The 20662-nt window shown below is 36.2% G+C and overlaps 1 protein-coding gene across 3 annotated transcripts in view; it reads left to right on the top strand.

The window, feature by feature from the left end:
* The window catches only part of MXI1 (MAX interactor 1, dimerization protein), an 82686-nt gene extending 63909 nt beyond the window's left edge, over positions 1-18777 (top strand). For all 3 annotated transcript variants that reach the window (XM_030335345.1, XM_030335346.1, XM_030335347.1), the window contains exons 4-6: positions 9693-9807; positions 10420-10591; positions 15019-18777. In XM_030335345.1, coding sequence (XP_030191205.1) covers positions 9693-9807; positions 10420-10591; positions 15019-15182 — 451 coding nt within the window. In that variant the 3' untranslated portion in view covers positions 15183-18777. The remainder of the gene's footprint in view (positions 1-9692; positions 9808-10419; positions 10592-15018) is intronic.
* Positions 18778-20662: the final 1885 nt, after the last annotated feature.

Genomic DNA, 20662 nt, shown 5'->3' with positions numbered 1-20662 from the left:
TTTTTATATTCTCATTGGAATATACTTAGGCAAGCCATACAAACTGCCCTGCAGAACAGCCAGGATTTTGATTGGCAGTGGTAACAAAATGGAACATGTTCCCTCAGACCGGCTTCTTCTATAATCAAAGTGTAATGGCACTTGTGCAGCATTCTTGGACAGAAGGTTATGTTGGTATTGAGTTAAGGCTGGAATCATACAAAATAAGTATTAGATTTCTGATTTTTCTCTCATTGAATTTTTTTCCTGGGCTTATCCAGAGGAGAGTCAAACTAAGATTTAGACAGATACAAATAGAAACAAGTCATAAATTTGAGCACAGTTTTTTACTGATAAAATTTGTCTTTTAGGAGACATTGTAATTGTTTTTACTCTGCTGAATACTTTTTCCTTTTCAGAAGGGTTTTAAGAAGTAAAGTAGTTCTTATGACATGTTCATATTTTACCTGCTAAAAATGCTCAGTGCCCTAATATAACACTGAAAATATTTCTGTTTATCAGAAGAGAGCATGCCCAGGATTGCAGCCAGGTGTTTTGTGAAGCTGCCTCCAAAAGAAACTTTCAAAAACTACACTTCAGTTGGGCCCTTTGTGATCAGAAAAAAATATGATACAGTATAATAAAAGAGAAAGATGGGAAGGGTTATGTAACTTTGAAATAAAGATAAACCAAAACATTAATTCTCTGTCATTGTCAGGACTGTGGCATATTTAACATTCTGTGTATCTTATTTTTTTAGGGATTTTCAATGCCCAATAAATACCTCAGGATTATTATTATTTTTTTAATCATACATTAGTCAACAGTTGCTCTTTGTTATTACCCTTTTCCTTCCCTAAATTTCACTCTCCCAAACAAAACAAAACAAAAAGCAGCCCCACATTTCAATTTCAGGGAAATTTTTCTAAAATGGGACTTTAAAAATAATCCCTGGCTAACTTGACTGAATTGGCAGATATTCCGCAATGCCAGACCCATTTGCCCTCTGCCAGTAGTAAGCATGGTCGCTATTTTTAATCATTTAGCTTCGTATTTCAGGTTACTTATATTCAGTACAAATTATGGATATTCATCTTCCAGGGATGTGTTCCTTCTTAGGCCAGAGTATTTCTTTTCCATTTAAATAAAATGTGTCTTTCTTCTAAGTGAGTACACTTCCTTAAAATGAACTATTATACTAATCACATCTTGTTATAAAAGCATTGTGCTATTTTCATTTTATAATTCTAAATGAACATTTGTATTCCAAAGCATTCTTCAAGCATGTTGTTTGTGCTGTGTAGAATCATCATTTTATTAAAGATAAGTAACAGTATTTCTTCATTTCCCTCTACAACCCTGGACTATAATTTGGTATAATAAAATAGTTGCACTGGGCTTGTGGGTAGGAGTGGGGCTGTGAGTGTTAGAATTACACTCTTATAGAAGAGTAGACTAATGCTTGCTGTGTGCATTTTGTGTGTAAAACTAGGGCAGTATCTTACAGAACGTTATCACCGTGTCTCAAATCTGACTTGCCAGCACGTAGGAAGTTTGTTTTGGTTTCAAAATGTACTTTACCCCATGGTGGCTGGCAGGGTACAATACTATTGACATCACTGTGTTTCAAATAGAAAATTAACAAGTAGCTACTGTTGTGATTGCAGATTGCCTTCCCAGTCCCTGTGAGAGAATGCTTTTTCTTTGGACAGCAACACTTCTCAGCCCCTTGGTACCATTAAATCAGCCAATGGGGGCTGCCAGAATAGGGATGAACACCAACAAAAAGCTGAAGAATAGAAAAACTGTTAATAATGCAAAAATCTTTCATCAGTTTCCAAATTGATGTGAAAGATAAATAATTGTTAAAAATTTCTCTCCCACCCACAGCTAAGTTTTGACAGTAGGCCAGGTTCAGAGCCTGATCTCTCCAGAGAGGAGAATCCTTTCCCTCCACCCAAACCCCTGGAGAGTTGCCAAAGGAAAATAAGCTATTTTGTATTTAGAACAAATTGCCACTGTTTTCTCCAGTGATGTAGCCCTATTTCCCAGACTTTGAAACTTGGAATACAGAAAGTTCTTGTGTGACCAAAGAAGAAATATGGTGAATGAATGATCAAGTTTTTTGTTTTTTTTTTAACCAAATACTCATAAGCAGATAAGGGGGCAGGGGGGATGAGATGTATACATGGAAGCTAAATTTAGTGCAGAATGGATGTCAAATGAACAATTTTTGTTAAATCACTTTGGAGATTTGGTTCCTTGTGGGGGTTTTCAGTGAAGAACATATGCCTCTACAACCAGATTTTAATTATTTTTTTTTCAAATAAGGCTGTCAAAAATCAAGTTTTCCTTATAGATGAATGCAGGACAGTTTTAAAAATTGTTTATGTGTTCTGTACTATAGGCTTTAACTGATCAGCAGTCCTGTGATTTTGTAAAACTGCAGTTGCTAGTTTCTCATGTTATCAGATGGGATAAAACTGTTCATTTAATTTCTTTTTCTCTCTTGCATTGTAGAGTATTTCTTTTTAGACTTTCCCTCTCTTACCTCGGTTTTCTTAGCTTTATGTCTTTTCTGTTTTTTTTCTTAGTAATTGCCTTCCTGCCATTATACTTGTTGTTGTTACTATTTCTTGAACAACAGCTGGAACAAAGGCCAAACTTAAATTGAATTTTCTGTTTGCTAGGAGGCTTATTAATAAGGTTAGAAAGTTGAAATTGGTGACCAAAAAACTGGATTAAAAAAAATGATCTGGGGGGGCTCCTGGGTAGCTCAGTCGGTTGAGTGTCCCACTCTTGATATCAGCTTAGGTCTTGATCTCAGGGTTGTGAGTTCAAGCCCCATATTGGGCTCCACGCTGCACAGGGAACCTACAAAGAAAAAAAAATCTGTGAAGTTCATTTTACATTGTCTTAGTCCCCCATCCCTGTAAATGCATCGATAAATCAGTCTAATGGCTGTAATTCTTAATCCTGTTTCACTATTAAAAGAGATGCTGACCCTAGAGTTAGATTGGAGATTGTCAGGAACTCTACAAGTAGTCATCTTTGGTGGTAACTTCAGTGGCACACGAATTTCTAGTGTACAGTTCTGGCATCCATAAGCAGATCTCTCATGAATGTCGACCTAGCATCTGAATATACTGTTTGGAGGCCCCAGTATTGTTACCTCAACTTTGTGAGTTAGAGAGTCCCAGAAATATCCACTAGAAATTATGTTACATTCCTCCTTCCCACTGTGTGCCAGTTATTCTGTTTGTTATTGGAAAAACTGAAATGACTAAAAATATAGACTCAGTCTTATCTAGAAAGTAACAAAAATATAGTATGATTAGTATGAAAACCAACTATTAATTTTCTGAGGAAGGATGTAGCAAGGAAGGTGTCATAGAAGAAATAGTAGTTTGGCTGTGGTCTGATAAATGAGTTAGATACGAACTAGGTAGATAGTAAAGAGAAGGACATTCCAGGTAGAGAAATGGGTAAGTATAAAAGCACATTTGGTTTGTGGAAGAGGTTTGCAAGGATATGGGCAATAGAAAGTGTGGCTAGAAAAGTGGTAGGCAGAAGTCCAAATTATAGCATCTTCAAACAGATAAAAATTACTACTGGCATCACAGCATCTTGTTTCAGCGTCATAATAAGGTGCCACTGATTGTTTACTGATAATCATTGTTATTGACTGAATGGCACTTCGTCCTCTTCATATCTGAGATGTAAAGACTAAATAAAACTCAACCCATATGGAATCTGTGCAGTTTGAGAAAGAATGTATCACTATTTTGTCCTCATTAATTTATTGAGTACTCACGTCTCCCCGTCTCTTCTCCCCAACTCCATTCTCCCTCACTCTCTAAACGTTTGAAAAACGTAATCCTAGCTATGATTCAGAAGTGATATTCTGAATTCTAAAGTTCTGATACTGATCTGTAGCAATTTGCTCTAGTAGTTTGAACATAGATTCCTGGAGGTCTTGAGATACAGTGTAAAATAGTGCAAGATTTATTTGAAGTCTTCTTTTGTCTTAAAAGTGTACTTTGCATTTGTGTTTATTTTCCTATAAAATGGTGTTTTCTTCCAAATCTTTGAGGAAAAGTAGGACTTCAGAAGGCATATTACTGTATGTTTAACCTTCTCCCTTTAAATATTCTGGCTTTCTACCCTAAGAACTACTTAGATTTTATTTGGAGAAAGTGATTTTAAAAAGTCTTCGAAGAGTGAATAACATGTATCTCAGCCTTAACTGATTTTATTCAGTTGTATAGAGATGAGCCCTTCAGTGCTAAGATGGACAGTGTGACTGTGGAATAATTTATATTAATATAATATTATATAGTATATATAATTTACAGTTTCATTATAACACTTGTTGATATTTCTATCTGGTTATTTGATAAGATATCAATTGAATTACGATGAATATTAAAGCAGCTTTTTTTTTTTAATAGAGTCCCAGCTATTCAACTAAGTTTTTGTTTTGTTTTCATTAAGCCTCACAACACCACCATCAGTTCTGATGCTAGGGAAATGCCATTTACCAAGTTACTACCTGGGAGCACTTAATAGTCTGTTTACTTTTTGTGAGGCAGATAATAAGTAAGTTGTAAGTGAAAACATATAATTAGCACATGCCATTTTATGAGAATAGCTTGTCTAAGTTTTCTTATTTCACAAACAGAATAAGCTGAACAGAATATGATCATATTTGTTTTTGTAAATAAGATCCATGACTTTATATCTGGATCCATTTTTAATGTCATTTTTCATAAGAAAAAGAGGTAGGCAGATTTTTTTTTGTAACTTGAGATTTTTGAAGGTTTTCAACACTAAATTTTAGAGAAACATTGAAATAAAAATGTATAGGATAAGCAGCTAGTTGCTGTCATGTGCAGAAGTGTTGTGTAGGGAGTTGGGAAACCTGGCCACAAGCCACTGCAGTTTTGAAGAATGTGGCTCAAGGGAGGACTCTCAGCCCGTTGCGTAACTTTCAGCAGAGAGGAAAGTACAAAAACTGTCCCTATCACTTGACTTGTTTTCCATTTTGATTTAGTTACTTGGCACAGTCTTGGTATCCTGTAGTGGGGGAATGAAAGACAAGCAAGTTCCAATGAAGGACCGTGCCTCCGAGGGCATCAGCCAATGGATGGTTTGTGAGACCTGGCAGGTGTTAAATTTCATATTGTTTTTGGGCAGAAGGATTAGAGTTTCAAGAGACGGCTTGAAAAAACATCATCCTATAGTACTTGCAATTTTTTTTTTTCTAAAAGAGAATTCTTTCCTCTCTCTTCCCTCAACACTGTGTGCTTCTTGTGGTGTATATACCTCTGCTTTAAAATATCACAGCTACTAGGTAAGAGGGGCCATTTTATAGCAAAATCATTTCTCCTCATGTTCTGTGATATTTCAGTTTGGCAGTAGAGTTTACAAGGTTTGAAATCAAAAGCAGTGTTGGTTCCTTCAGGGAAAAATGATCCCAATCTACCAAAATAAAAGCCAAACAGACTCTAATTGTTCCTTTTCCCGCTGGGGCCTTGTCCTTTTTGAAGGTATGGGTTAGTTTGATAGGACCTTCTCTCTAACAAGGTTAGTCACTGGGAATTGCCTCTTTCCCTGGATAAAACCCACTTTTAAATCTATTTTAAAACAGACCTCAAAGAGTATTTGAAAATAAAAGTACTTTGGTATCTCTCCATTCTCTTGCCCCCTCCCTCAGCAAGGAGACTCCAGTTTTCTTACAGGGCACCCTTGCTGCAGTGTCTAATCCTCATGCTAAATTAGGAAGGATTTATGTTTTCATAGTTTTTATTGAACTATCCATGTGTTGTGAAAACTTAAGTAAATGCTAACCAGGGGGCTAAATTTTTTTCTCATTTTCTGTCAAGGCTAGTTCCATAAATTTTACAATGTCAGGCTTTTTCTGTTGGTTGCTAGTCTGGTGTTCATCAGAATATCCAGAGCAGCAGCCTTAACTTTCCCCAGCCTTCTTAACCTGCTTTGACTAAAGGTGCAGTGTATGCCTTTCATGAATCCTATGTCAGCTCTTCCACAACTTGGAGACTTGAAAAATACCATTTTATGTTACTGGCAAATTTTTTTCTCAATGCATAAGGATTTTCAAATCAAACCAAGGGGTTTTTTTTGTTTGTTTGTTTTGTTTTTTCCTTCTGTCTCTTGTCCTCTTTCTTCCTCCAGTGTCTTGCAGCCCATGATTTGGCAACCCTTTACAGGAGGCTCCTGAGCCACCAGTCACATGAGAATGAAGGCAAGAAAAGAAAGGACCAGATGGCATCAAAAGATATGCCTTTCTAGGTCGTTGGTGGTTAAGCTTGCAATCTGGTTACCAGCAGGGAGACCATGGGGGAAAGGGTGAGAACAGCACAGCACCACTGTAAGGGAAGAAGAATTTTGCCGTACGGTTTGTTTCAATAATTTGCTGGAGAAAAAAAATTTATACATGAAGGTGAATGAATTTTCTGATTTAACTTTCCAGTTTACAGTCACAGGGTATCACATGGCTCTTGGAAGGGTGAATTTACCTAAAACTGGCATATAACAAGCATGTGGAAAACTGTGTGCAGTATTTGGATGGCAGCTTTGAAAAGTGTGGCTCCCACTTGGTCAGTTGCTGTCCTTCAACTGCCATTAACCTTTTGTTACTTTATTCTCTATAAATTCCTGACTCACAAGTATAAAAACTGAAGGAAATGACATTTGGCTCTCACAGATAGACCTTTCCCCACAGGAGAGCAGAGGACATCATTTACCACTCCTTCATACTCATATCTGTTTTGGAGATTGTATTTACAAGACATGGAAAATGGCATCACTGGCCTTTGTGAGACATGATAACTCAGAGTATCTTTTCTTAAGCTGTAACTTGGAGCACATTTATAATTATTTGACTGAAGAAATGTTCGATAGTGGCTAATAAAAAGTATTTTAGAGGGCAGTCTGACCTCTCTGTTCATCAGCCATCTTACACATTGACTCCCTTGGCCTGGGCAAATTCTGATTTGATAGTGCTATTGCAGCAGACCAGACTGCTGAACTTGGCTGATATTTCCTTACAAAATTCCAACTTAGTTGTTTTCCCCTGAAAGAAAAAAGTTAAGATATTTTTAATTTTAGGTTCAAACTTGATTTCAATATATGAACTTGAGTCCTGTACTCTTTTAATTACCTTGAGAAGTGTTGCTTTCTCATAGATGAATTCAATATCTCTCAAGTCCAAAGTCAAATTTCAGCTTCTCTTGTAAGTCTTCTTTCTCCAATTACAATCTCTCCTTTTATTCAGATTCTCTTGCCCTTGATTTCTGTATGACTCATTTCATTATGAACCAAATGAGCAAAACAATATGTTTCATTCTGTAGTTTAGATTATAAACTCTTAAAGTTTCTGTTTCTACTTCTGCCATTCAAGCAAGTATGTGGAATATTGCTGAATAAACAAAAGGTAGTAAAAAAATCCCTCGATAAGAAGAAAGAAAAAACATAGATATTTTAATATTATGTTAGTTGATTTCTGCCTAGATTTTAATGTGACTGTAGATCTCACGAAACAGAAAACTGACCCACCCATTATTTTTTCCTTGATGTAAAAGTAAGGAGTCATTCTGAAGTTCCTTAAACTCTGTAAAAGATACTTCCTATGTAGTTCTGGGGTTAAGTAATTTAAACAAAATTGACAAGTTATTCTTGTCATTTATGTTAACTTTACTAGTTGCTCTGTTAACTTTTTTAGATGACTGAATTCAGAGCCCCCCTTGACAGCCTCTAATTAGCTAGACAACCACCAGTCTTTCTCTCTACCCTCCAGTAATATCATGAGTACAGTTGTTAAGCATATGCTGTAATAATCCTAATGAAGAGGTTAAAGGATTTTTTAGTATGGATTTTTTTAGTGGTTTTTGTTTTTGTTTTTTGCTTGCTTTGGTTTTTTGATGTTTTAGTCTACTCAGCAAGAGCGCTTTGTGATCATGTGAATCCTCCCTTAAGAGGTTTCCTAGTTAAAAATGAGAATTTTGCTAAAGGTTCTGTGATTTGGGGTAGCACAGCAGGGGGAGCAGAGTGACTTTAAAATTGTTAAATTTGAAATTGAAGTTGGAGCACCTGGGTGGCTCAGTCCGTTAAGCAACCAGGTCATGATCTTGCAGGTTGTGGGTTTGAGCCCTTTATCAGGCTTTATGCTAATAGCTTGGAGCCTGTAGCCTCCTTCAGATTTTTTCTCCCTGTCTCTCTACTCCTCCTCCCTCTTCATACTCTATTTCTCAAAAATAAATAATCATTTAAAAAATTTTTTAAAATTGTTAAATCTCTTTAAGGGGAATCCATTGATATACTTTTAATTTAGGGAAATTTTTAAAATTCCTTTATCTACATCAGGTATGACAGATTTCATCTTGGAGCCAACTATTAGATTTGAGTTAATGGGCTCAGTAAAGAGATTTGGAATGGAAATACTAATGGACCTCTAACTATAGCCGGGGTAGTGGGTAGTGTAAGAATCTTGACAGTTCATCACCAAACCTCTGATCTCATTCCCCTGAATCATCTTGCTTATCTGTGACATAATTGGTTGCTTATTGCCTTCTCCTACCCCTCTTTCAAATTGCTAGCATTTGAGAATTTCACTTGTCATTATATCTTGTGTATTAAGACAGAAGCATAGTTTGCTGGGTGAACTAGTAAAACCATTTTGGCCCTCCTTGAGAAGATGATGTGTTTTGTTCCTGGTGCAACTGAGACAGTTGCTATAAATATTCAGTTATAGCTCTTTAAGGAATAAGGATGAACTGTAAATACATACTTGGATTTTCTTTTCAGATATACTTTTAATTGCTGAATTATATTATGCCTATGAAGCACAGAACCAGAGATTGTTTTAGGGTACAATTATGTACCTAGAACCCTCATCATGGGTCATCATGATCATAGTATCTTAAGGATATGGGGAAGGTAAATCTGTGAGACTCTGTGCTAGCATTTTCAGGAGAAAATTTTCCTAACTTGCCCAAAGGATGGGTGGATTAAATAAATGCAATGACTTTTAGTAAAGAATTTTGTCACCTAGCTTTTTGCCATGTGTAGAAAATTGGAGGTGGGGTAATGAGAGAGAGAAGAGAGGGAGAAAGAAATAAAAATTAAAAACTAATGAGCTGGTACATTTAGATATTAGGAAGTAGGTTGTTGTTTCAGTGGCTGAAACAACCTGTCCCTGTGGGGACAGGTATGTGTGTGGGTGTGTGCAAAAGATGGGAGGGAGGAAATGGAAAATTTGTGAGCCTTTTCTACCCCCTGAGGGTACTCCAGCTGAAGACCGCTAGGTCTCTAGCCTGTGGTTCTAGGCATTCGAAATGAAATACAATTAATTGCCCTGTACGCTTTCCTACTTACACATTAATACAGCTGGAGACAGTTGGGGAGGGTTAAAAATTAAATCATCTCTGACAGATTACCATTGGGGATAATAATCTGAAGTGACCATGTCTACAGAGTACAACAGAAATGGCAGACTGAAAACCAGTAGTCATGCCTATACTTGCAGATACTTAGAAACTGAAGAATTAGAGGTGTAACATGAGTATAGACTAAATAATGTGTGAATTATTATTTGTCTTAAAATAGATTTTAGGATGTTTCTAGTAGAATATTCAAGCTGTGCTGATTTTCTTTCTTTCTTTTTTTTTTTTTTTTTTTTTTGTCTTTCTTAGACGAGCTCATCTGCGCCTGTGTTTAGAACGCTTAAAAGTTCTGATTCCCCTAGGACCAGACTGTACCAGGCACACAACACTTGGTTTGCTCAACAAAGCCAAAGCACACATCAAGGTGAGAATTTCTGCTTTCATATTTGTACATGTCTCGGCCCTTGTTTCATTATAAGCAGTGATTCCTATTCATAAACATCAGCTAGCCCCCTGTGCCCTCCTTAATCACTGACCTCAAGAGAAATCTTTCTGAAAACTTACCAACTAATCTGATGGGAGCAACATAAACTGATTAAACTAAACTGTTTTGACAGCATGGCCATTTGAGGAGCTGGAAATACTAGGAAAAAACAATTACTCTGCTGATCCCTAGAAGGAAGGCAGTTGTGCCCTCTGGTGGAGATGAGTTTATTTGGCTCCGTGTGTCAGTATTTTTCCATCAAACTACAGTGCAGAGCAAGTTTCTCTTTCATGGAGATAACTTTACAGACTTTGAGAATTCCATACTGTTCTTGTAATGTAGCATTCATTACACACACAAAAAGTGAAAAAAGAAGTATTCTTGATGTTTAAAAGTATGTATTTATGTATGTTTTTATACACACACACATATATACTTGTATTTTCATATTTTCTCTGCCAAAGAAGAAATGTTTTAAGATATTAGGTAGAAATCAGTTTTATTGTTTGTACTGGACTGTGCACAAACTAAAATATCATTTTATCATTTTAGAAACTTGAAGAAGCTGAAAGGAAGAGCCAGCACCAGCTAGAGAACTTGGAACGAGAACAGAGATTTTTAAAGCGGCGACTGGAACAGCTGCAGGGTCCTCAGGAGATGGAACGAATACGAATGGACAGCATTGGATCAACTATTTCTTCAGATCGTTCTGATTCAGAGCGAGGTAGGCAGTGAACTTCTTCCCTAATGAAATACTAAGCATCCTTGTATCTAAATTTAGGCAGGGTAAGTTGGAAAGCACTCTATTTTCTTCTATTTGCTTTCTTCTTTCTTCAGCTAATACTGTAACGTTCTAGATTTTTGTGCAATCACAACATTGTCTAGCAACCCCTATATGAACTATAGAACTTTTTTCCTTGATTATATACATAATGTATTAACTTTCCACTTTGAAACAATTTTAGACTGACATAAAAGTGTTTTCTATAGAAAACTGTAGAGTTCTCATATGCTCTTCCCCCAGGTTTCCCTAATGTTAACATCTTATGTAGCCATAATATAGTTATTATAACCAGAAAATTAATATTCATGTAATACTTTTAATTAATCTGTAGACCTTATTCAAATTTCATCAGTTTTCCCACTAATGTCCTTTGTCTGATCTAGGATCCTGTGTAGGATCCAACATTGCATTAGATAGTTCCTCAGTCTTTCGTAATCATGACACTTCTTTTTTTAAAAATTTTTTTTAAGTTTATTCATTTTTTTGAGAGAGCATGAGTGGGGGAGGAACAGAGAGAAAGAGACACAGAATCTGAAGCAGGCTCCAGGCTCTAAGCTGTCAGCACAGAGCCTGACTCAGGGCTTGAACCATGAACCACAAGATCACGACCTGAGCCAAATTCAGCCACTTAACTGACTGAACCATTCAGGCGCCCCCCAACCATGACGCTTCTGAAGAGTATTGGTTAGTTATTTTAGACAGGGTCTCTCTAGTGTCTTATGTTCTCCCATTATTAAATTGAGGTTATACATTTGGGGGGAAGAAATATCACAGAAGTGATGTGCCCTTCTCAATTCATTCTATTAGGAAGATATGTGATGTTGATATGTTTTGTTACTGGTGATATAAATTTTTATGTCTGTATTTTAAAGCACCACTCCCTTCATTTCTCTCTTCCCATCTGTCCCATAACATTTGTCTTTGGCAGAATGAAAGAACAAGAATTAATCAAAAATTTGTTTGAATTTTACTGATCTCTTTATAACTCCCACCACATCAGGCCTATAGCACTTAAAAGATCCCAGAGGTGAACTTCACCCTCATGATTTTAAGCTTTACATTTGGGAAAACAGCTCATGAGGATTCTAAAACAAAAAAGGAAATGTTTGTAAAATACCTTTTGACTTTTTATTATGGAAATTTTCAAACATACACAAAAGTAAAATCGAATATTGTCATGTACCCATCATCCAATTTGAATAGCTATCAACATTCTGCCATTCTTGTTTCATCTGTTATCTATCCCCTCATCCTCACCATTTTTTCTGGAATATTTTAAATCAAATCCCAGATAACATTAATAATTTTGTCCCTAAATAGTTCAGTATGTATCTTTAATAAATGGCACTTAAAAAAATCATAATGCTATTATAGCCCACAAAATCAATGAAATCAGATAATCTTATTTAATGTCTGATAATCCAATTTCTGATAGATTTTCTCAAAGATAGCATTTTACCTTTCATTAGAGCCCAAAATCCATATTGCATTTGTTTTTGCCTTTTAAGGTACTTTTAATCTATAATAGTTTTCCCTTCCCCATTTCTTTGTTGTAGAAACTGAGTCATTTTTCTTATAGAATTCCCACATTTTAGATTTGGCTGATGGAATCCTCATGATGTCATTTAACATGTTCTTCTGTCCTTATTTCCTGTAAACTGGTTGGTGGATCTAGTGACTTGATTAAATTCAGGTTCTTTTTTGAGGCAAGAATACTTCATAGGTGATACTGATACATTTATGCAAATGCTCAACCTTTCACTTAATAGTTTTAGTAATCATCAGTGATTGCCCCAATTTATTATTTTTTTAGATATTACAAATAGTACTTCCTAATTCTACCATTCTTCTTGCATTTATTAAATTTTTTATAAAGAAGAAATTTTGGGGGGTGCCTGAGTGGCTCGGTTTGTTAAGTGTCTGACTTCGGCTCAGGTCATGATCTTGAGGTTCATGAGTTTGAGCCCCATGTCGGGCTCTCTGCTGTCAGCACAGAGCCTCCTTCACATCCTCTGTTTCCCTCTCTCTCTGCCCCTCCCCACCCTCTTTCTCGCTCTCAAAATAAATAAAAACATTGAAAAAAAAAAAAAAGAACGTTTCTTCATCAACTTTTTTGGTTACCCTGAAATAAAGTCCATATAGGGAAAATGGGATAGATTCTTTTTTTAAACTTAGGTGTTTTTGGTTTTTTAGTCAATTTTCTGAATAATGAATCATCAGTGTCTTAGCAACCTCCAGAGGTAACAGGGTTTTTTGTTTTGCCTTTTGTTTTTTATTATCTTATGAATTCCTCATAGGTTTTCATGTATTGAATATGTTCTAATCCATGAAGTCATTCTTTTTGTCCTTTTTTAATTTTTTTATTTTAGAAAGAATACGAGCAGGGGGAGAGGGGCAGAGAGAGTGAGAGACTCTTAAGCAGACTCCACACTCAGTGCAGAGTCCAACACGGGGCTCAATTCCACAACCCCAGGATCATAACCTAAGCCAAAATCAAGAGTCAGACGCTCAACCAGCTGAGCCACCCAGGCGAACCTTTATTCTTTTTAATAATCAAATTTCCCACATTCCATAGAAGCATTTCAAATTGATTTTTGATCCCTTTTAACACAACCCTGGGAGTCCTGGGTTTATTGTTTTTGTTGTTGTTTTGCTGTGTAAGTTTATTTTTACATGGCACTCAGTTTCAGAGAACAAAAGTTTACCAGAGACAACAGCAAGAACCTCAAGGACATGCCACATTTATGAATGACACTGAGGTGTAGCAGAAATAACCCTGAATTAGGAGGCAGACCTTGATGCTAGTCTTTTTTCTACTGGTTACTAGCTGTGTGACTTTGTCAGGTGTTCAGCTTTAGCTGCGCTTCCTGATGTTAACTCCTCTTTGTACCCATCCCAACCTCCAAATTTGACTAATGGTGTATCTTCATTACAGTGTTCATTTTTTTTAGTAGTGCTAGTGTAGTACCTCTTTTCCCTATTCTTATCTGGAAGCCCTGTTTCCCAGTATTACAGGGGACTTTTAGTAATATCTCTAGTCCATTTGACTAGAGCAGTCTCTCATTTTACTTTGTTATGATTGAGTGCAGCATGCTCTGTTGGATAGGGTGTCTTGATTTTATTTTCCAGTTGTAGGTTGGATGAGTATTCTGTGATACTGGGAAACACTAAATAGCCTGTGAAGCATTGTGGATGTAAAACAAATAGTTATGAATTCATAGGATTGTTTGGACAGCTTATTTGGATAGATGCCTGCATTTTAGAAACAGATTTCTAAAACTTTTTGAAGCAACAAGTCCTTTTGAAAATTATACTCTTTGAAATAACTTACTCTGTCTTCTTGGGCTCAGCAAGAATCCACTTTTCCTAAAGCAATTGTGATCAGTGTGAACCCTTAGAATCAGTGCCAAATATAAAACATTAGGCTTTGAGTTTAAAAGAATTGAATAATCCTGAGTTCATTCTAGCTGTTATGGGAGAGAACAATTTTTCAAGTGCTTTTTTTTTTAAATGTATGTTGCATTTTATATATTATTGGTGATTGTAATGTTTAACAAACTACCTGTTGATAGCTGGTCGTATATGTATTTAGGGATTTTTTTTTTTAAATCATGTTTGATGTTTGAAGTAAACTTAAATATCACCATTGAAATATCTTTACTATAATCTTTACTGTAGATCTCCCTATAATCCAGAGACTTTTCAGGCTCATACCCTCATTTCAAGCTATGTTTGATGCAAGAAAATTAAATTGAATTGAAGGCAAATCCCTCAGAGTTCACTTTGTAATGACTGGCTTAGTTTGGCTATTGAATACACAGAGGTCTTTATGATGAATCTTAGAAGTCTGTAGATCTGTCTGTAGGATGATATTACCAAAGGCAAGAATTAATGGATAAATTTTCTCGTTCACCTATACCTAGTTTATGCTTTTTTTCCTCTTTAAGGCAACTCTGATTAATAAACAGCACTGAGAATTAGTTTCTAGTTTAATGCAAAACAGATGTTGTTAAACCAGTTGGGGTTGGGATCTTTTAATATTAAGCACTAATTCCCAAATAGGCCAAGTGCTTTTGGTGGGAGGTCCAGACGGACTGGCGTCAAAGGCTTTAGAAAACTTGCTGCCTAAATTGAGACCACCGCTGGATACCAGACATTCCCCTTTGCAAAAATATATCCGTGTCTCTTCACCTTTGATTACTTCTGTCCTCCAGGGTTCACCGATAATAAGCTCGTATAACAATTATTTAAGAAAAATTATTTCATACTACCCAAAGTAATCACTTTTCTTATGCCCTTTCCTCATTAATTTTTGGAAGTGCATGTATACTAGATTACTGATGCTCTTCCTTTTTTCTCTTTGGCAGAGGAGATTGAAGTGGATGTTGAAAGCACAGAGTTCTCCCATGGAGAAGTGGACAATATCAGTACCACCAGCATCAGTGACATTGATGACCACAGCAGCCTGCAGAGTATTGGGAGTGACGAGGGTTACTCCAGTGCCAGTGTCAAACTTTCATTCACTTCCTAGAACCCAGCATGACATAACAGTGCAGGGCAAAATATTCACTGGGCCAATTCAATCCAAACAATCTCTTAAATTGGGTTCATGATGCAGTCTCCTCTTTAAAACTAAACAAAACTATACTTGAACAAAAGGGTCAAAAGACCTCTATTTAAGCAAATACTTAGCAAAAAGTGGGGCAGAGCCTCCCCAGCAGAACAAATACTCATTCGTATTTGAAAATCACAGCTTCTAATGGCAGCAGAAAACTTCTGTGAAATTTTCTTGATTTAGTTTATTTGAAAGAGGACATTGGAGATTCTGTCCTCTATCTTCTCTAGTTTGCTCATACTACAATGAGTAGACACATTTAAGGATGGGGTTATGAACCCTTCCCGAGTTTTAATGGTCCTAAAAAACAAAATCAAACCTATAGTAATGAGAAGACAAGATAATCAGGCATTAATCTTGGATAGCTAAAGAGCTATTAAAACTCAGCCTGGGACAGCTTATCATGAAGCCTGTGGATGATCAATTCTTGAAAAAACAAACAAAAAAACAAAAAAAAAAGCAAGCTCATTTCATGCTCTGCAAAAGGAGAGACTCCCATGAAGCCTTTTGAAAGGGATCATCATGCAGCTCAGCTTTCTGTTGGATTCCATGCTAAGCAAGCTAACCTTATCCTGCATTGTTAGCAGTAGGGCACCCAACCGCCAGCTCAACAGTCAGCCGCCCTTAGGCCCTTGGGCAGCATGGGGGCAGTCTGTGTATGACAGCCTCTACCACACAGGGCCTATAATTCGGATTGAGGGGCCAGAAGGAAAAAGCTCTCCATGCCTCTGTGTCTGCGTAGGCCAGAAGAGTTGTGCAACGCAGATTAGCAGGTCAAGGTCTGAGCCACGGCAGCATTTTTATTTCAGATTTTGATAACTGTTTGTATGTGTTGAAAACCAAAATGACATCTTTTTAAAGCTTGTCCATAAAAAACATAGATGTCTTTTATAGTGGAAAAACACATGGGAAAAAAATCATCTATTTTGATGCAGCATTTGATAATGATAAAACACCTCACACCTCACTCTTTATAGTGCACAAAACGAATGAGGTCTGGGCTAGGTAGAAAAAGGTCAATGCTGTTTTTGTTTTCTTTTAGAATCATTACCTTTACCAGCTTTTAACCATCTGATATCTATAGTAGACACATTATAATACTTAACATAGTTAAGTTTGGCACTTGTCTCATTTTATTGTAAAGGTTTGCTTCCATTTTCTTACAGGCAGTCTCTCTCCTTCCTCACAGTCCCACTGTGCAGGTGCTATTGTTGCTCTTCTCAATATTTTCAGAAATGTTTTCTTTTAAGTGAAATTTCTTTTCTAACCTGCACTTTGATGTCATGTGTTCCCTTTGTCTTTCAAAATCCAAGGTTCCCCCTGGCCCTCTCCTTTACCCCAGGAAGCTTTCTTGGACACCTTATCCCTGGCTCTTTGGACTTTGTATACTTTAAATAATTTAACTACCCTTAATTACTTAAAAAAAAAAAAGCTTTATGATTTTCATAACTTATTGCTGATTTTAATGGGTTGTTAATTTCAGTCCTGTAGTTTTATTTTGTTTAGATAGGGCTGGGCAAGGAAAAAGAAAATAAAGACAACCATATTTAGCAGTGCAGTTGAGTTGTGTGTGTAATGTTAGACTATCCTTTGTAAGTAGCACTTTAACAGCTTCCACTGCTTCTCTGTATGAAGTGTACCATCTTGGCCATACACAAGGCCTCAGCATATACTTACTTGTTTTTTGTGCTTTTCCTGTGCCTCCCAAAATATTTTATCCTTGATTGTGCTATGTTTGAGTGGAAGAAATTCTTTGAAGTAGATGTGTGAAAAACTGCATGCCTTTAGAAGCCCATTGTTAGAACTTGCTAATAACTTCAGGTGCTGGGGACTTAATGAAAAACATGGCAAATTCATTTCTCTGGCCCAGGTAAATTACTTCTGGTTTTACTTATAATTACTCCTGGCTGGGTCAAAATGTTGCTCTATATATTTGCTTTCTTTTGACTTTCCCAAGGGAGACAGTTTAAAGACTCTGCTAACTACCATGGAAAGAAAATGGAAGCCAGTGATTCAGCTTCCATTTTGTTACTCCCATGGCATTCACTTACATCACTTGCCTAGGGCTGGAATTTCGGTCTTCATTCAGGAGAACTTGAGGTGCTGCCATTTTGTTGTATATGTACAAGTTGGTGGGCTGGGAAGCCTTTGTCACGAATCTATAATACCTATTTCAACTGCCCCCTAAATTACTCCTTCCCCAGGTTTGTTTTCCTTGCGGGAGGGGAATGGATTGTATGATGAGTGAAAAGTATTAATTTTTTAAAAGACAAATCGACTTTGAAGATATAAAAGTTAATTGCAAGAAATAAAAATTGTGAATGAAGAACACCCGAGTGCTTTTTGTACACCCTTCTCTATGAAGGAAAAAATATGAATGAGCATCCACACCTTGAAAAGCAACTATCTCCTAAGCTGATACTACTTCAGTAGTCCAGAATTAATGGCAATTTGAATCATTGCCATGTCCTGTTCTGTAATTTAAACAGGTGCCTTCTTGACTGATGTGATAACTCCATGTAACCTAACTGCAGATGGTTTAATGTACCCGATAATCTTAATTGCTTCAGGTAGGACACAAAGCCATTTGTTATTATCCATTCTTAATAACTTTTTAGAGGAATCACTTTGTACTGTCATTTAAATTGAAAATAAGTCTGGAAGTTATTTAGTCCCCACCCACTAACCTGAGTTAAAGTACCCTTTGTGTAAAATGCCTAAGTAATATATTAATAGATAGAGGTAAAGTCCTGTTTCAGTGCATATTTGTTACCAAAGAAGATTCTGATGAAGTCAAACTAGTTTCTGATTAGAATAGGTATGAGAATTCTGGTAGAAATGCCTTTTCCAGTCCCCATGACAGTGATAGCTTTTAGCATTATGAAGGGATTTCAAAAGGCAGGATTATTGAGGCAAATCTTCTAACCTAAGGCCACACTACTTCCTGGGTCATTTCTCATGAGAAAATTGTTTAACCTCTTAGGTAAGTTTCTTTGGGAAGTTTGTTTTCTTCCACTTGAAGCAACTAGCTGCTTTTCCCTTTCTTCTTTCATTATCCTTCCACCTCAAAAATTCCATACTTCCTACCAACAACAGCATAATGTGGGAAGAATAGGGTTTTTTGGGTCACATTTAAATCTCAGTTCTAATATTTGCTAAGGACTCTGGGCAAGTTACTTAATTTCTTCATGGAGCCTGTTTCCTCCTTAAAAGTTGTTGTAAATACTACCTCTATCTTGGAAGATTGTAAGACTCAGTCTAGGAGTTTGTAGCACCAAAAGGAAAGTAAGAGGTATGTACTTCTCAGCTTTCTCTGATTAATGCAACCTTCTAATTTTTTTCATCTTTAATCTTGAATTTTAGTTATTCTGACTCTGGGTCTTACAGAAAAAGACTATTTCTATTAAATAAAATGGTTCATTTTCACAAAATTCCATGACAGGCTATACTTTGTAAGAAGTCAATTTTGATGTCCTATAGAATTTTTTAAATAAAGACTTTATAAGATTGATGTATCAGCGGTTTTAGTGATTACCTGGTCTTTCTAAAAAAAAAAGACTAACCTGAGCTTGAGTATGTTAAACACTAATAGTAACCATTGCATAATGCCCTAGTTAATATTTAGTGTTGGCCTTGCCAAGAAAAAAATCTTGGCTCATGTACTAGATCTAATAGGAAACTGGTTTTCTTGTGGAATACATCTGAGTCTTTTAAATAATAAGTGTAGCTCGAGATACATGTACTGGCTGACAACCTCACTTCTTGGTTCTGTTTTACCTTTCTATACAGTCATAAATTGTTAGGGGAAATGGCTTAGATGAAGCTCTTTTAAAGTATTGCCAACTAACTTCCTATAATTTTGAAATTTTTTCCATTTCCTCAAGCTCTTAACTCTTTGTTATGGAGGGAATGCTTCAAGTCTTTACTGGTAGGGCAATAACTGCCATATTTATCTTAGATTTTCACATCAGGGCATCAGACAGCATTGTAGAATGTAAAAGCCATAAAATATCTCTAAAATATATGTCAAAAATACAGATTTAAGAGGCCAGTTGCTTCTAAATTAGCACTATCACACTCTGAAAGCTATGTCAACTAAACCTGACAGTGCTTTTTTGGAAGGAAAAACTTGGCAAAAGAACCAAAGGGATATTTAATCCTTCCTGCATACTTCTGAGCAATGAATGAACAATTGGGCAATTACCATCTATTAAAGACTAGCCTAGCTGCAGGTCTCAGGCTTCAACTCTAGTTTTCCCAGGATATAGAATCAAGTGTTTCCTCCAAGCCTGAATTCTTTCTTTGGTTAGAAATGCATCGCATCTTGCTAAAGTCAGTTCAGGGCTTGAAAGGGGAAAAAATAAAAGCACATCCAGTTTCACCAAGAAAAGGAAATCATGAGCCAGCAAAATAATAAATACGACTTTGGGCCTCAGGTTGACACAGTAGCTCTTCAAACAAAAAGCAACCTTTTCTCCTAATGCGTGTTAACTACGGCTTCTTTAGCTGTGATCTTAAATAACTGGGAAAACAAATTACAATTGTAGTAATTGCAGTAGCTTGAGTCTGTACTGGTTTTGTAAAAATGAATTGGTGAAATGCTTGGTGTAAGTAAATTGTCAATTTTTATTTCCTAGGAACTAGATTACTTTATCCAAAATTCGGTATTTTTAGCTAGTTCAGCTGTCAACTACCAAAGGCCCAGTATTATTTTCAGATCTTCTTTACCCCCTCAAGTCCACAAAAGAACCACTTTTATATATACATAAGCTGAAAGGCAGAAAAGGCAATTGAAGAACCTCACAGAACTCTTAACACCTTCATCTTGTTTTCTTTTACTACTTTCTTTTGGCTAGTCCAAAACAAATTCTTAGAATGTCAATATTGGTCTCTGTGCCTCTTAAGGTATTTTTTTAAGAACATGTCTGTACACACACAGTATTAGGGGATTCAATTACTTGGGTTTGTGTTTAAACTGTGGTATTACCTGTTACATTGTCTGCTATGCTCTTCCTCTCCACTATAGTAAAAATTCAGTTTAACTTGCAACTCAAAAATCCTAGATATAAAGCATGTTTACATTTACTGTTGAACAGGTAAATTACCATTTATAGTAACTGGTTGCTTCATAGTAAAATACAAATATTACGATCCAGCAGATATTTATTGAACTCTTTAAAGATTTTAACAAATATAAAAACTAGTTTTAAGATTTTTCCCCCCTTCATCTTTCAGTTAATATCCAAGTTGAGGCAAAAAGCCAAACCAGAGCTTTAAAAATATTTTTTGGTTAAACTTGCAGAAGTGAGGTTTTTCACCTTTTGTAATTATGACCTACAGACACATGATTTATAAAACTATGACTTTTGTTGGTTAACCTGATGGTTTTCCCGTAT

This window comes from Lynx canadensis, chromosome D2 (assembly GCF_007474595.2).
Source record: "Lynx canadensis isolate LIC74 chromosome D2, mLynCan4.pri.v2, whole genome shotgun sequence".
NCBI lineage: Eukaryota > Metazoa > Chordata > Mammalia > Carnivora > Felidae > Lynx > Lynx canadensis.
The sequence above is the reverse complement of the archived record's forward strand: the minus strand, read 5'-3'. Positions and strand labels throughout refer to the sequence as shown.